Genomic DNA, 14,406 nt, shown 5'->3' with positions numbered 1-14,406 from the left:
TTTCGTTTTTTAGAATTTACCGTCTGATATTTTTGAATTAATTTTTATATATTAAAATTAAAAATTTTAAATAATAATAATAAAATATTTTTATATTATCTAATATATTTGAAATAAATATAATTTTAAAATATATTTCAATAAAATTATTTAGAAAAAAGCCCTATCCTTTTATTAAGTTTTATTTTATTTTTAATTAAAATGTATTTTGTAAAATAATTTGAGATAAATAAAAAAGAAAAATAAGTTAATTTATATATATATAGTTAAAAAAATTTAATCAAAAAAATATTATTATATTAATTTTATGAAATTAATTTTAAATTTCATTTAATAAAAATTAATTTTAGTTGTAATTAATTATATAAAATTAAATACTTAAAATTAAAATTTATTTTTTTTAAATTAAATGAACAAAAACATGAAATTAAATTGAATTTCAGAGCCCTTTATTACTATCTCCGTAATTGGGAGACCACTTCAACACTGCCCCACCAGCCAGGGCCACCACAATCCGCACGCCCACACAAGTACATATCATTCTTCTCTCTCTCTTCCTCACAACTCAGGGCTCAACCAACCCAAGAGCGAGTGCCCCCACTTCTAAAACGACCCTTCCACCGACTGAACTACCTCCACCACCACTACTACCACCACCATCATATTAACAACAACCACACGAAAACTCTCTTCAACCTATAACCCAAACTCAGCTTGCTAGATAGATAGAGAGAGAGAGAGAGAGAGAGAGAGAGAGAGAGAGAGAGAGGTGAAGCCAAGATGTACAGGGATGTTTCAAGCTGCAACACGTATAACTATGGCGATGCTTTGTATTGGGATGCGCGCTATGTGCAGGAGGCCTGTAGCTTCGATTGGTACCAGCGTTACTCTTCTCTTCGCCCCTTTGTTCGTCGCTATATTCCCACTTCCTCTCGCGTTCTCATGGTTGGCTGTGGCAATGCTCGTAATTATCTCTTAACTCTCTGCCTGCTTTTGCTCGTTATTATTTATGCTGTTTTTTCTTTTTTCGTATTTGAATTTGACCCTGTGGTGTTCAATTTGAATGGATTGGGTGAATGATATGCTCTTAGTTGAGCTCCGTATGGCTGTCGGGTTAGCTAGGGTTTTGTCTTCTGTTTCTGGGTACCTTAATCTTGAAGCTTTAAGCTTCTGGATCCGCCTGTTAAAATTTTGGGCTTGTTTTTGAGGTGGGGATAGAAAGATAATCCTCATAGGAAGAATCGCTTACTTCTGACTGTTTATCTGGAAGAAAGGCCGCTACTTTTGCTTAGAAATGTGATTGGCATGCATTTTTATGTGAAGTAGTGATCTTTAGGTTTGAAAAGGTAGAAATGGGTACCCGTACCCGTATAATTGAAGTGCGAATGTTGTTTTGTTATGTTATTGATACAAGTGACCCACTTCAGTACTTGTTGATGGAACTACAGTGTAGTGAAATTATTATAAATAATTGGATGGTGTTTGAAATAGTTTTTGCGATCCTAATTGTAAGTTCTACATGTGATGGCATATTTAGGAAGGTCGTTGCAGTAAAATTTATGACATACACCAAAGCAATCAGATCTATGTCGATTTTGCAATTTTCAGATTTACTAACAGTATCATACCCTTGTGAAAATGATGCATTTCCTATTTGAAGCTTGCTTGACCCACCCAATTGCGATGGGGTTTTTCTATAAATTCTATGTGCATTTGAAGACTGACTAATGGAGATTTCTTTTCTACGTTGTAGTTATGTCAGAGGACATGGTCAAGGATGGATATGAAGATATAATGAATGTTGACATTTCATCAGTGGCCATTGAAATGATGAAAGGAAAATATGAATATATCCCTCAGCTCAAATGTATCCTGTTAAAAGAACTGTTTCAATTTCTGATTTGAAACTTAAACTTGTGTTTTCTAAAGTAATCTTATCTCTATCTTTGTAAGTTTCCTATATGATTAATTTTAGACATGCAAATGGATGTTAGAGACATGAGCTTCTTCCCAGATGAGTCTTTTGATAGTGTCATCGACAAGGGTATGGTCTTCCCTTTTTCATTAGATGCTATTTATGATGTAGCTGACTTTCAATTAAGTTGGTGCGTTATATGTTGACTTTGTTCTTGCTGCTGAATTTCACCCCCATGGACTTGTGGCTTACTGATCCATTATCCATGATCCAGGAACTCTTGATTCCTTGATGGTATGATGTGTTTTCAAATGTTATCATAATTCCTTGTTTCATCTTTGGCCTTTCCTAATTATTAATACTCTTATTGCTAATATTATTTATTATAATCATGTATTTAGTGTGGAAATGATGCTCCAATTAGTGCTGCTCAGATGTTGGGGGAAGTGAGCAGGTTGTGCTAGGAAAAACCTTTGCTAGTGATATTTCTGATAATGTTTGCATTCAAGATTTGATACTTTATTCTTCTTATTCTACAATTTGATTATGCATGCGTGTGCCTACGTGTATTTACAAAATCATTGCAGTATTCCTCATTAATCCTTTTTCCCTCTTGGCTTGCAGGCTTCTTAAACCTAGAGGAATTTATATGTTGGTAACCATATACCCAAAGACAGGCTTTATAATTTTCATATTCATCCTTTGCTTATGAAAGTTCTTAAACTGTAGTGTGATCCTTTTTTTTTTTCCTCAATTCAGATAACCTATGGTGATCCTACAGTAAGGATGCTTCATTTAAGCCGGCCTGTGTACAATTGGAAAATAATATTGTACATAATACGTAAGTTTCCTCATCTTTTGAGTTTTGCACAATATTCTCTTCTTCTGCTTCCTAATTTCATAGTTCACGATTTTTTCTTGGGGTTATTTACTTATAGTCATTATTGATATTGTCGTTTATATGCATAGTGATACTAGTCTCTTATACTATTCGGGCTTGAGTTCTAAGTTCACAATCATTTTTATGATTTTTTGTTTGTAACGGAATGAGTAGTGATGCATCTACTTTTCCTTTTCGCTTGTTTTTGTGCTTGATAGGGTTCAGTAAGGTCATATTTTGGTGGTTAAAATTAATAATGGCAAAAATTTGGGGTGCATTTGACTAGGCCATCATAAAATTGGCAATGCCTCAAATAACTTTAACGGGAAAGTACGAAAAAGCATCATGTGAGCTCATACATTTATTAGTTGGGGCTTGAGGTTTTTTTTTTTTTGACACTTTAGTGCTCTGTGTTAATGCGCCGTTAGCACTTAGGTGACCAATAGAATAGCGCCATTTAGAAAGCAGATGTGGCATTTAAAAAAATTTTCTCCAACATGTCAGTAGGTGGTTCCCACTCAATAAAAATTGAAAATTTAATATAAATCTTTCCCTAATTGGAATCCCTAGAATCTTGAATCCCCAAACCCCAAAATTCAATACATTTCCTAAATAAAAAATACAAATCTACCATAAATCACAAGCAATAAATTCCCATTGAAACAAAATCCATAATGACAAATTAATCAATAAATCACAGATAACAAAAACCCAATTGAAACAAAACCCACAATGACAAATCCATCAGTAAATCACAACTAACATACACCTAATTGAAGCAAGGAAGGTTGTTGAAGACCAACTTAATTCACTGTATACGGTAAGAGCAAATGGCTAATTCATGACAACATCAAATGGGGAGGTGACAGCTTGTCACGACAGCAGCAAAGGGGCAGCAACTGGCTTGTGACAGTAGCTGAAAGGTAGAGCTCATTACCAGCAAGGAGACAATGAAGGGGGTTACTGACACATGAGAAAAAAAAAATTTTTATATGCCACATCAGCTTTCCAAATGACATTACTCCATTTGTCTCCTAAGTGCTAGTGGTTTATTAACACAGGTATCAAAGTGTCGCACCAAAAAAAAAAAAAAAAAAAAAAACCCTTCAAGCCTCAACTAATAAAAGTGTGAAACCAAATTGTACTTTTTTGTACTTCTCCTAGCTTTGAATGGGGTAGGGTTTATCTGTTTCCATTGACCAAAGAATTCTTTTCTTGTCTTCATCACGATCTGCGCCCTGAATAACTAAATTTACTGAGCATGCATCTGGTAATAATTGGTCGTCCTTGTATCCAGGGGAGAAATGCCTCACAAAAGCATATGTTAGAGATAGTATTCATGAGGCTTATCTCACTTGGTTATAATAAACTTATCTTTTGGCTATTTTAGATCAATGACCTTTATCTCTTCCCAAAAGAAAAATTGATGTACCATCTACTTAGGCATACATAATACTTCTTTTCTTGGTGGGACAAGCAGAGACGAACAATATTGACTCATTGTGACCTGAGGCTTTTGACACTGAAGTCATAATTTGGCTCCGACTTCACCAACTACACCTTACTTTGTCCTCCTATGAATAATATACTATTATCAAATCGAACTGAAGAACCATACGGAACTGATAGGAATCGTACCAAATCGGAACCGAAACGAGATCTAAATTTATACATATGTTTTTCTTTTTTTTTAGATGTATTATATACTTTCAATATAATTATATATATTTATATATGTATATATAATTATGAATTAAATACAACATAATATTATATTTTATTTTTCTATATTTTTTTAATAATTTTAGTCATAAATATATTAAACTATCTTATAATTCTTAATTATAAATATACTATTATCTTATATAATATATTTAATCCTAAATTATATATGTACCTTATAGTTAAAGATTATATAATTTAGAAATAGCTAAAAAATACATTATATGATATATTATGATTAATAGTTCAATTCAAAATTTAAATGCTAATTCAAGTATGATTGTTTATGGAGAATAATTACATAAAATTGTTTTGAGAATTGAAAACCGAACTAGAACCATATCGAACCAAAATCGAAGAATCGAGAATCGTACTGAACCGAAACCGAAACAATGAAGAATCAACAATTTGCTTGGTTGAAATTGTACTAAAATTTCGGTTCAGTTCCGGTTCTTAGGCAAATCCTGAACCATATCGGAACCGAACACCCCTAGCGAAGTTAATAATTTGCTTGGTTGCATTCTTCATCTTCCTTTCTGAATGTTGACATTTATTCATCCTATCAGCTAAAGGGAGAATCAACAAGCAAGCAAGTTTAGGTGCTTATTTACTTATGTTGTTTCCACAGCTATGATGAATGAATATCCTATTTTAAGTTTGTAGTTCTGAAACTTTTCTGCTTGGTCCTTTTAGAGTGATGCATTACAGCATCATTCTAATGCTGCATATGCAGAAAAGGGATGTGAGGATTTCAATTTTTGGTATCGAGGCTTATGTGTCCACTGTTTAATAGATTCATGATTGATGCATGTTCTCTGTCATCCTTCGATCTGTCTAGAGTTTAAGTTCTGAATGCTTATTTTTCATCGATGTTTATGTCTTTGCCTTGTTGTTATTGGCATGTTTGCCTTTTTAGGGATTAACATTCTGAAATCAACTTTCAAGGGAGGCTAAATTTCTTGTTCTTTTAGTTAATCCTTTTCCATACTCTTGCAGCTAGACCAGGATTTGAAAGGCCTGCAGGTAGTTCATCACCACGCTCATTTTTGGAACCTGTTCCTATCACTGAGAAGGGCTTGATTCCAGCAGATTTTGTATTGGAAGATCCAGATTCTCACTTTATTTATGTGTGTAAAAAGATGGATGAAACAACAGAGCTCCATAGCATACCTGACCACCCATTGATGGCTAATGTTTTGTAGGATTAAGGCACTAAGGTAGTATTTACTATAGATGATTTTTGCTGCTTGTACCATAAGGACTAGTCATTGGTGAGCTTTGAGTATTTGTTACAAAAGAGGGATTGTATATTGTTATTTCTGACATATCAGATTTGGATCTGGACATGAAGAAGTAAACGAATAGGAAGAATTAACCATATCAGAGATGAGTAGTAAAATAAGTACTGCAGTTCATCGCTGCTTCTGTACCAGTGGCGTCACTTGCATTTTCTGGTTTAACATTTTGTTTGACTTTAGACATGCTTAATTTCATTGTAGAACTTGTTTCATTGAAGGAACTTCATTTCTTGGTTCCCTTTAATTTGATATGATGATTGTTGATTTATGTTATGCTTTTTTTGTCCAGAAGTATGGTTCATTATTGAACTCAATTCCATAATCTTCTTTCTTTGCTCAGTTCTTACCAGTAGCAACTTCCTATCTCTTGATTGATAGCTGGCTTCCAGTAAGCGGCTTTCGAAAGAGATCGAACTTTTTCCGAGGATGAAACAAGTCAGTGGCGGACCTGAGGATAAGCCTGTGCTCTTTATGTGAGTAGCTTCAAGTAATTTGAGCAGTTCTTTTGAGGTGGCACAAAGTTAATTTCAGATTTAGATATTAACTCTGGTGATGATCACTGAAGTTGAAGCTTTTCCGAATTGATTCCATACAATTTGATTTAAGACTTAGGAAATTACAACTCGAAATCATCGATTTCAATTCCAAATGTACAAAATCAAACCGTGTCTGGTCTAGCATAAGAAAGGTAGACTCGCTGGTAATGACTGTTTTCACTGGAGTTTTAGTATCTCTTTACTATAACTAACCGAAGTTACTAAATCTGGTAATCAATTAGAATCCAATAAATCCAAGTCAAGCGGAAATCCCACTTATGCAAGCATCAGTTAGAATGGTCCTCCAACCATTCTGCCAAAATAAGAAGAAAGGTAGAAAATTACAACAATGCCACTACCCTACTCTACATATGGCAGTGACATTACTAAATATAGCAATACACGAATGTAGAAAGGGTTCATCGTCTATTAAATATATGTCTATTAAATATACGCATCTTATATATTTACATTTTAAATTAATAATAAACTGAATTTAAGTAAGAATTTATATATATATATTAAAAAAAATACTTATTGACCCCATCATGTGGGTCCACAAAGACCTGTAGCAGCTGAAGAACTTGAAATAGCAAAAGTAAATGATATAGGAAATAAATTTTCTTCTCTATATTTGATAATAGCTTTGCTAAATGTGGTAAATTATAAATAATAGAGTAAAACTTTGGCAAAGAAAGGCAGCAAGCAAGAGGCAGAGAAAACCATTTTGCATTTAAAGTCCTCTAAAATTGGCATTGGCTTTTCCTAATTGTAGCACTTCAAGAACAGTAAAAAAAAAAAAACAAAAAAACAGAAATAGTCATTAAACATCTCTAAAATTGGCTGAGACATAAACAAGTGAAACAAATTTCTTTTGTTAAAAAAAAAAAAAAAAAAAAAAGCTAAATTGGACAAATTATGGAAAGAAATATAGATTTTAGACCTAAAATGCACTAGAAAACAAAAGAAATGGGTTTCTACAAAGGCCCATTAGACCAAAAACAAAGACCATGACCTTCCTTCCACTCTTCCATCTTCTTTCTTTCTCCTCTCAAAACAGCAAAATAATGTACGCAAAATGCTAAAATAGGATGCTAAATTTAGCAAAGAAATAAATCACATTTTGAAACCTCTAAAGAAGGGCCCACTCATAGCCTCACTAAGGAACAAAGAGTATTTGTGGGTCCTACAAAAATAGACCTTTCCTTAGCACCTAGCCTCTCCAAATGTAGCAAAAGAATCATGCAAGCACCCCCTAATTAGTATACAGAGCCATGCAAACTTGCCGTTTCCAGCCCCTCTATCTCTCGCCATTTGTGTCCAAAAGAAAAAAAAAAACGCTCACTTTCTCTCTCTTTCTTCCTAACCCCTTTTATCTTCTCCTCTCTCTATATTAAGCAACCCCAAATAAAGGGCTTTCTTCTTTTCTCTCTGTCTATCTAGATAAACGAAGAAAGAAAGCTTTTTGCTTTGTTTTTAAAGATTGAAAATTGAATTTTGAGAGGATCATATATGTTTTCCCTTTTTGTTGGTTTTTGTGGGTTTTGATCAGTTGGGACTTTGTTTTTTGGGGAGGAAAAATGGGTAGAGGGAAGATTGAGATCAAGAGGATTGAGAATGCAAATAGCAGGCAAGTCACATTCTCTAAAAGAAGAGCTGGGTTGCTTAAAAAGGCTCAAGAACTTGCCATTCTCTGTGATGCTGAAGTTGCTGTTATTATCTTCTCCAACACTGGCAAGCTCTTTGAGTTCTCCAGCTCTGGGTATGAATAATATTTTTTTAACCATTCCTTTCTAAGATAATAATCAAGGGGAAAAAATCGTTTTAGGGTATATTTTTTATTTTTTTTAAAAGATTTTTTTCTAGTTGATTGCATGTTCTAAATTTAATGAGTGCTCTGGTTTTCCGGTAAATGATCATGTTTGGAAGGACTCTTCTGTTATTTTGTTCTCAACTTCACCAATTTGTCAAGGAGTTTTGAATTTTTCTTTTTAAAGTTTTATTTTTTAAGTCTTTGGAGTCTGGATCATTGCATTTGATTTTTTTAATTATTATGTTTTGATTATATCTGACTGAGCTGTTTTTAGTTGTTTATTCAGTTGTCACTCAATGAATAATTGCTAAATTTATATTATAACTTTCTTCCCCTTAATTACTGTTTGCAATTTTTTTATTGGATATATTCAAGGGTATTTTATATTTTGTTTGCGAGCTTTTCAAAATTCCTTTCAGTAATATTCCGTATTGGATAAATGTTCCCATTCAGGGATATTCTTTTCAACTTGACTAGGATCATGGTGTTTTGCTGGGGTTTGTTGTTAATTTACTTCTCTGCATGTGGCTGTCGTTTATATGATAAAAATCTATGTGGGGGTTTTACCTCTTTTGATTGGTGATTTTATATTGATTTATGTGCATTTCTTATTCTATATACTTTTCCCTAGAAGATATTTTTGAATTTCACTGGATTTTCCAAACTTAATTTTAACTGTGTTTATAACAGGCTCTGTTGTATGATGTTTCTTTTTTTCATTCATGCATGTGTTGGATTGTACTCATCTTTATTCTTCTGAGATGATACTCATCGATTCGTGTTGTTTGATTGACAAATGTTATAGATACTATGTTCTTTAGATTGTTTTTTTCTTTTAATGTTTTCAGCGCTAGAGTAGTCCGATAAGGGACCATAATCTTGTTCTTCTGACGTTTGGTGATCGAATGGAAATACAATCCTGTTGGACTCAAGTAACAAAACGCACTCTTTATTAGTTCTTATGATTCCCTCTTCTTCTTCCTTTTCTATTTGTTAGGCTGGTTTTTTATTGTAGCTATTGACTGCTGCTCTGTTTACTTGGGGAAGTTTTGAGGAAAGGGGATTGAAAGAAATGAATGTGTAGGTTATGGATTAAAGAATGAAAAAAAAAAAGACTATATATTCTGAAGATCTATGTATTGTTTCAAAATAGCAAAAAGAGAAGATAAGATATGGGTTAAAGGGTACTGAGTATTCTTAATTTCTTGTGAGGAAGTGAGGAATCACTGGAACAAGAGAGAATAGAAACCAGTTAAGAGATATTAGAGTAGACTATATAGGCAATGCTGAGCATTGAGTAATTCTTGACATAGTTATAGAAATGATCTTTTAACTTTCATCCGTCTTTACTTTAAAATTTTTCACAAGAATATGACAGGAAAATGGGGGAGACCAAAACTTTGCCTTTTTTAAAGAAACTAAACTGTGCTTATTTGCTCCTATTTCTTTTTCACAGCATGAAGAGAACACTTTCAAGGTACAACAAGTGTCTCGATTCACCAGAGCCTACTAGAGTAGAATGCGAGGCAGAGGTAGCCCTTGATTTATGTTTGCACTAGCAAAATCTTTTCTTTTGTGAGCTTGTGCATGCAAGCGTCCTGCATTTGTCTTTTACTTTATTTTAAGGTCTCTTCTGACACATTGTTTCCACTCTCCCTCTCTTTATTGTTGTTTGATGTTATCTACTTTTTAAGTATTTCTACAAAAGGAATTTGTAATAATGTTGTGTCCTTCAACATCAATGGTACTTCTGTTTTAATATTGATTCTGATACATTGTTCCCTTTCTCCCTTTCTGGGTTTGATGTTGTCCACTAAATTGTTAAGGATTTCTGCAAAAGAAAATTTGGAAGATTACTATGCCCCTAGAAACATAAATTGTAGTTTTGTTTTGGCTACAAACTTTCATGTTACACTATGATAATACCTAAATAATAATGTGTAGCTTTTTAGGCGTAGGCACTGAATTTCTTCCATGTGCTTTTTGCTTGCATTGTTTTCCCACTTACATTTTCTCTTCAGAATGTAAAAAAAAAATATCTACGTTTGTAAAAACACCATAGAGAAAACAGATAACCCTTGCTCCCCTTTTTTGTTTCCCACCCGTGCATTTTGGGATGCCCTAAATTATTTTGCTCACTTTGATAAACATTGGTTTGAACTTTTTTTTTTGGGGGGGGGGGGGGGGGGGGGGGGGGGTTGGGGGTTTGGGGGGAAGGGGATGTGGAGAGATGGCTGTGGGAAGCAGGGTGGGCTTGTTTCTTTAAAATAGATATGCTGACCTTTGGGGTGTTGGGAACACAGAGAAAAGAAAGCTAGAGCATCTCCATAAGGATCTTTGCTGTCTTAATCATGTGTACTCCTTGGCTTCGTGGACAGTGATGGGGGAGAGTAATAAAAGAATTCCAAATTTTTGTTGATGTTTTGAGGATTTCTTTTCTTTCCAAACTAAAGATGTTAACATGGAGGATTTAGTAGGAACCATTTTCAAATTGCAAAGCCATAAATTCATATAGTTCAGTCAAATGTCCAAATAAGGAGAACTGGGGGAGAAAATTTATAAAATTATGTGTAGCTTGCTTGGTCCTTTTTAACCCCTAGCTTTTTTGAGAAATATCCATCATATATATTACATGGTTTGTTGAAATTTACTCATGACAACCAGTCTCAAAATTCAAGTATGAATTGATGTTTCAACTGTATGTTTCCTCTTCAGAAACAAGATTCAAGGGAGGTGGATGTTCTTAAAGAGGAAATTGCTAAGCTACAAGCAAAAGAGCTGTATGTGTTCTCTGCATTATTTTGTTGCACTTTAACAATAATAGTGGGATAATGTTAGATCTCATCTGTATGTGTATCCATGATTTTGTTTTCTACAGGCGGCTCTTGGGCCAGGACCTGACTGGCTTGAGTTTGAAAGAGTTGCAACATCTAGAGCAGAAATTAAATGAAGGGTTATTGTGCGTGAAAGAGAAAAAGGTTCTGCCCAATGTTTTTGTTAATTTTTCTTTTTTCTTGTCCAAGTTCCATCATTAGAAGCAAAAGCAGCATATTAAATTAGTATGTGGTTAAGTAGTTTCACATTTCAAGAACGTCAATATAACTTATAAGTCCTATCCTTTCAGGAACATTTACTGATGGAACAACTAGAGCAATCCAGAGTACAGGTAATTCAAGCCCTAACTGTTATGTGTATTTTATGTGAATCTATTCTCTTGGGCAATGAACGTCACAATAAACCTTATTTTAAATATTGGAAACCTTTTTGTGAGATAATTGAGAATAATAGTTGAATTGTGTTGATTTTGGTTGTGAAAATTTGAAGTTATCTTGTGGTCAATACATGGCCTAGTTGGTAATTACAACTCTCCCTTACCTCCTGTTTGGAATATAGAATTTTATAAGAATTCAATTCAACTGATTTCTTTTTAGTCAATTCTTATGTTTGGAACGAAAGGATTGAATTCTTTTCAACGTAAAAAAAAATTCATTTTAAAAGAAACAGAAATCAAGATGATTGTGTGAGAATTTAATTGAATTCTTTTCTTGCAAATAATTTATTCCAAAGGAAGCCTCAAGGAAAAGGTTTTTATTTCAAATCTTCTCTCCTCATGCCATCCAAATAATAATAGCAAAAGTTGTTATATTTGTGTAGCAAATATTTGAAGTTATGTTTTAGCTAAGATTAAGGTCCATCTTCATATGACTGTATTGATAAAGTTGATCAGTTTTTGCTTACAGAAAATAAATTAGAACATTTCTTTGACCAGTTATTCAATTTATTGTTATCAGGAACAACGGGCTATGCTGGAGAATGAAACTTTGCGCAGACAGGTAAGCTATACTATTCTGATGCAGAAATTGACTCTCTTATATTTTCTCTGAGCAGTGTCTTATGTATAATGCAGTGCAAATTTCTGCTTCTTGTATGTTAAAGGTTGAGGAGCTTCGAGGTTTCTTCCCGTCAACAGATCACTCAGTCCCAACTTATCTGGAATACTATTCTATGGACAGGAAGCATTCTTTTGTAAACAATGGTTCTGCAAGTACCGACGCAGCCTGCAATTGCTCGATGGAGAAAGGAGATTCGGATACTACCTTGCATTTGGGGTATGATATTGTTCTTATATTACTCACTCTTCAGCCGATTTATAAATCTACAGTCTATTGTTTATCACTTTATTGTACTTTTGGGAGATTGAATTTTGGAAATACTTCATTGGAGTATTTATGCCAGTAATGCCTAACTAGTCTTTCCAAGTAAAAGTTCAGTTTTCATGGTTGCAAAATTTTCCCCTAGACTACCAATTTGTCCCATTGCTACCTCTGTTTCCTCAACCTCTAGACTTAATGTTGAAGTTTCATTTCAAGCTTATATGAAATCCTTTTTTATTCTTTCTTTTGCTAGAATGTGAAATCATTTGAAACTGTTTTCCCTTATCAAACCAATTTCTCTTACTTCTCACTCTCACCTATAGCCTCTCTGACCCAGGTTGCCGACTGATGCATACCGAAAGAGGAAGGCACCCGAAGGAGAAAGCCATTCCAATGATTCAGGGAGCCAATTAGTCTTGCTGTGAACTGTTAATAGAAACAGGTACAGTTGTTTATAGCAGTTTCCGGAGGCTTTGATTTAGCCAAACAAAAGACGATCCTTCAAAGTTGTAGTTAGTGTTCCTTCAGTAAACAGTGTTTCTGTTGTAGGAGAAAAACTGATGGTTCAGGAGACAGATGGAAACAAGTAGTAGTAATTAGTGTTATCCATTTTGATTAATGGGTTACAGATCTTTTTATTTTTTTCTTCTCACCTGTATCAGAATAGTCTATGCTGCCTAGTTTTTGGCTCTGACGATAGCAGTAACTAGGATGCACTTGAGACAAAAATCTGGTTCTTTTGAAGCATCTTCAACTTGTTCTAGGTTGAACTTTGTGAATGAGATATTATGCAGGCAAATTTTCACAGATTCAATCAAATATTTATATTTTCAATATGAGCTTTTCAGAAGAACAAATTATCCTATAATGAAAAAATTATACAATTTAAATATACAATCTATATACAGAGCTTAAAAACAAATCAAAAGTAGAAACCCATGATCTTGTTTCTATGGTTTCTGAAGTCTAATACAATCAAGCAATTCATTTCTCCCAGCCAACAACTCAAAGAAGAGACGATCCACCTCCTTGCCTAAGCCATCCAGCAGCTTCTCAAACTCTTCCAATTTTCTCCGCATCTCCTCTGCTGCTGCGTCACTGCTGCTTTCGCCAGCGATGGCCTCTACAAGGCAATCAGCTGAATCTTTCAACTCTCTGACCTCCTTCAGCACACATCCTTCCCCCATTATAACTCCACAGACACTTGAATCCAAATTGATCAAAGTAGGGTTAGATAATGCCCCAGATGATTTTCTCATCGCCAAGTACGCTCTATCATCTCCACACAAACCAGCCAACACAATACTGCATACCCAGAATCCTGTACTCCTTAATTCCATCAAAGCTTGAAGAATAACCCATTCCTTGTCTGACCAAGATCTTTCTTTCGACTCATCTATCTTGTTTTCTTGATCTTTGAACTCCTTTGTAAAACTCATGAACTCAATCGTCTTCAGACGCTCCACCGCCGATGAAGGTGAACTCTCAACAAGACTCAGAGCATGAGATAAAGAAAGACGAGCTTGACCCAGATGAGAAAGAGCAGAACTAAAGGAGTTGAGAAGATCGAGCAAGTCTAAACTATACTTGAGATATTCTTCCATTGTCTTGGCCTTCCATTTCCTGACATGGTAGTCAATCTCCACAACTAGCTTTGCAAAAGCTTTATTGATCATGGGTAGGATCTGAAAACATTTCTGAATCCATTCCAGGGACAGGGTTTCCAAGCCAGGATCCGAATTTAACAACTGGGTTATAAAACTCGAAACATCAGATCGAAAAGCCTGTAAAGAAGCTGATAATGCTTCAGGCTGAGGGTGGTTGTGGTGATTCTCCAGCTTGGAGTATAATTTGCTAAGCCTTTCTACCAAGAGTACCATTGACAACTCAATACAAAAGAGAGGTTTGAAGGTTAGGTTGATGAAGTTTTTTGGTTGATGTAATGAATGCAAGATTGGGCTTTATGTGCAAGTATGACAATCAAAATCGAAACCAGCTGCTTTGCAGTGGGCCTTTGAATATTGAAATCAAAGGGAGCCGCAGGAGGCAAATAGTAGCAGAAACAGTCAAATGTGCTTATCCTTATCG

The 14,406-nt window shown here is 34.4% G+C and overlaps 3 protein-coding genes across 5 annotated transcripts; 2 read left to right on the top strand and 1 right to left on the bottom strand.

The window, feature by feature from the left end:
- The first annotated feature begins 500 nt into the window (after positions 1-500).
- On the top strand, positions 501-6,088 carry LOC110667983 (uncharacterized). 2 transcript variants are annotated; one of them, XM_021828995.2, is made up of 8 exons: positions 501-964; positions 1,754-1,867; positions 1,976-2,044; positions 2,190-2,209; positions 2,317-2,369; positions 2,540-2,570; positions 2,675-2,756; positions 5,514-6,088. In XM_021828995.2, exons 1-8 carry the CDS (start codon positions 781-783, stop codon positions 5,717-5,719), a joined length of 759 nt encoding a protein of 252 aa, XP_021684687.1. In that variant the 5' UTR covers positions 501-780; the 3' UTR covers positions 5,720-6,088. The 2 variants fall into 2 exon arrangements, with proteins under 2 accessions (XP_021684687.1, XP_058006996.1); XM_058151013.1 differs by lacking the exon at positions 501-964 and adding an exon at positions 1,133-1,346.
- Positions 6,089-7,648: 1,560 nt separating this feature from the next.
- Positions 7,649-13,065, top strand: LOC110667992 (agamous-like MADS-box protein AGL15). Of its 2 annotated transcripts, XM_021829020.2 has the most exons (8): positions 7,652-8,113; positions 9,621-9,696; positions 10,880-10,944; positions 11,043-11,142; positions 11,289-11,330; positions 11,956-11,997; positions 12,101-12,273; positions 12,656-13,065. In XM_021829020.2, the coding sequence occupies exons 1-8, from the start codon at positions 7,932-7,934 to the stop codon at positions 12,741-12,743; spliced, it is 768 nt and encodes a 255-aa protein (XP_021684712.2). In that variant the 5' UTR covers positions 7,652-7,931; the 3' UTR covers positions 12,744-13,065. The 2 variants fall into 2 exon arrangements, with proteins under 2 accessions (XP_021684713.1, XP_021684712.2); XM_021829021.2 differs by lacking the exon at positions 12,656-13,065 and having other exon boundaries at positions 7,649-8,113; positions 12,072-12,189.
- A 94-nt stretch (positions 13,066-13,159) lies between these two features.
- On the bottom strand, positions 13,160-14,406 carry LOC110667991 (uncharacterized). Its single transcript, XM_021829019.2, has one exon. The coding sequence runs from the start codon at positions 14,196-14,198 to the stop codon at positions 13,269-13,271; it is 930 nt and encodes a 309-aa protein (XP_021684711.2). The 5' UTR covers positions 14,199-14,406; the 3' UTR covers positions 13,160-13,268.

Source organism: Hevea brasiliensis, chromosome 8 (assembly GCF_030052815.1).
Source record: "Hevea brasiliensis isolate MT/VB/25A 57/8 chromosome 8, ASM3005281v1, whole genome shotgun sequence".
In the NCBI taxonomy this organism is placed as follows: domain Eukaryota; kingdom Viridiplantae; phylum Streptophyta; class Magnoliopsida; order Malpighiales; family Euphorbiaceae; genus Hevea; species Hevea brasiliensis.
Note: the sequence above shows the minus strand (reverse complement) of the source record. Positions and strands in the feature narration are given on the sequence as shown.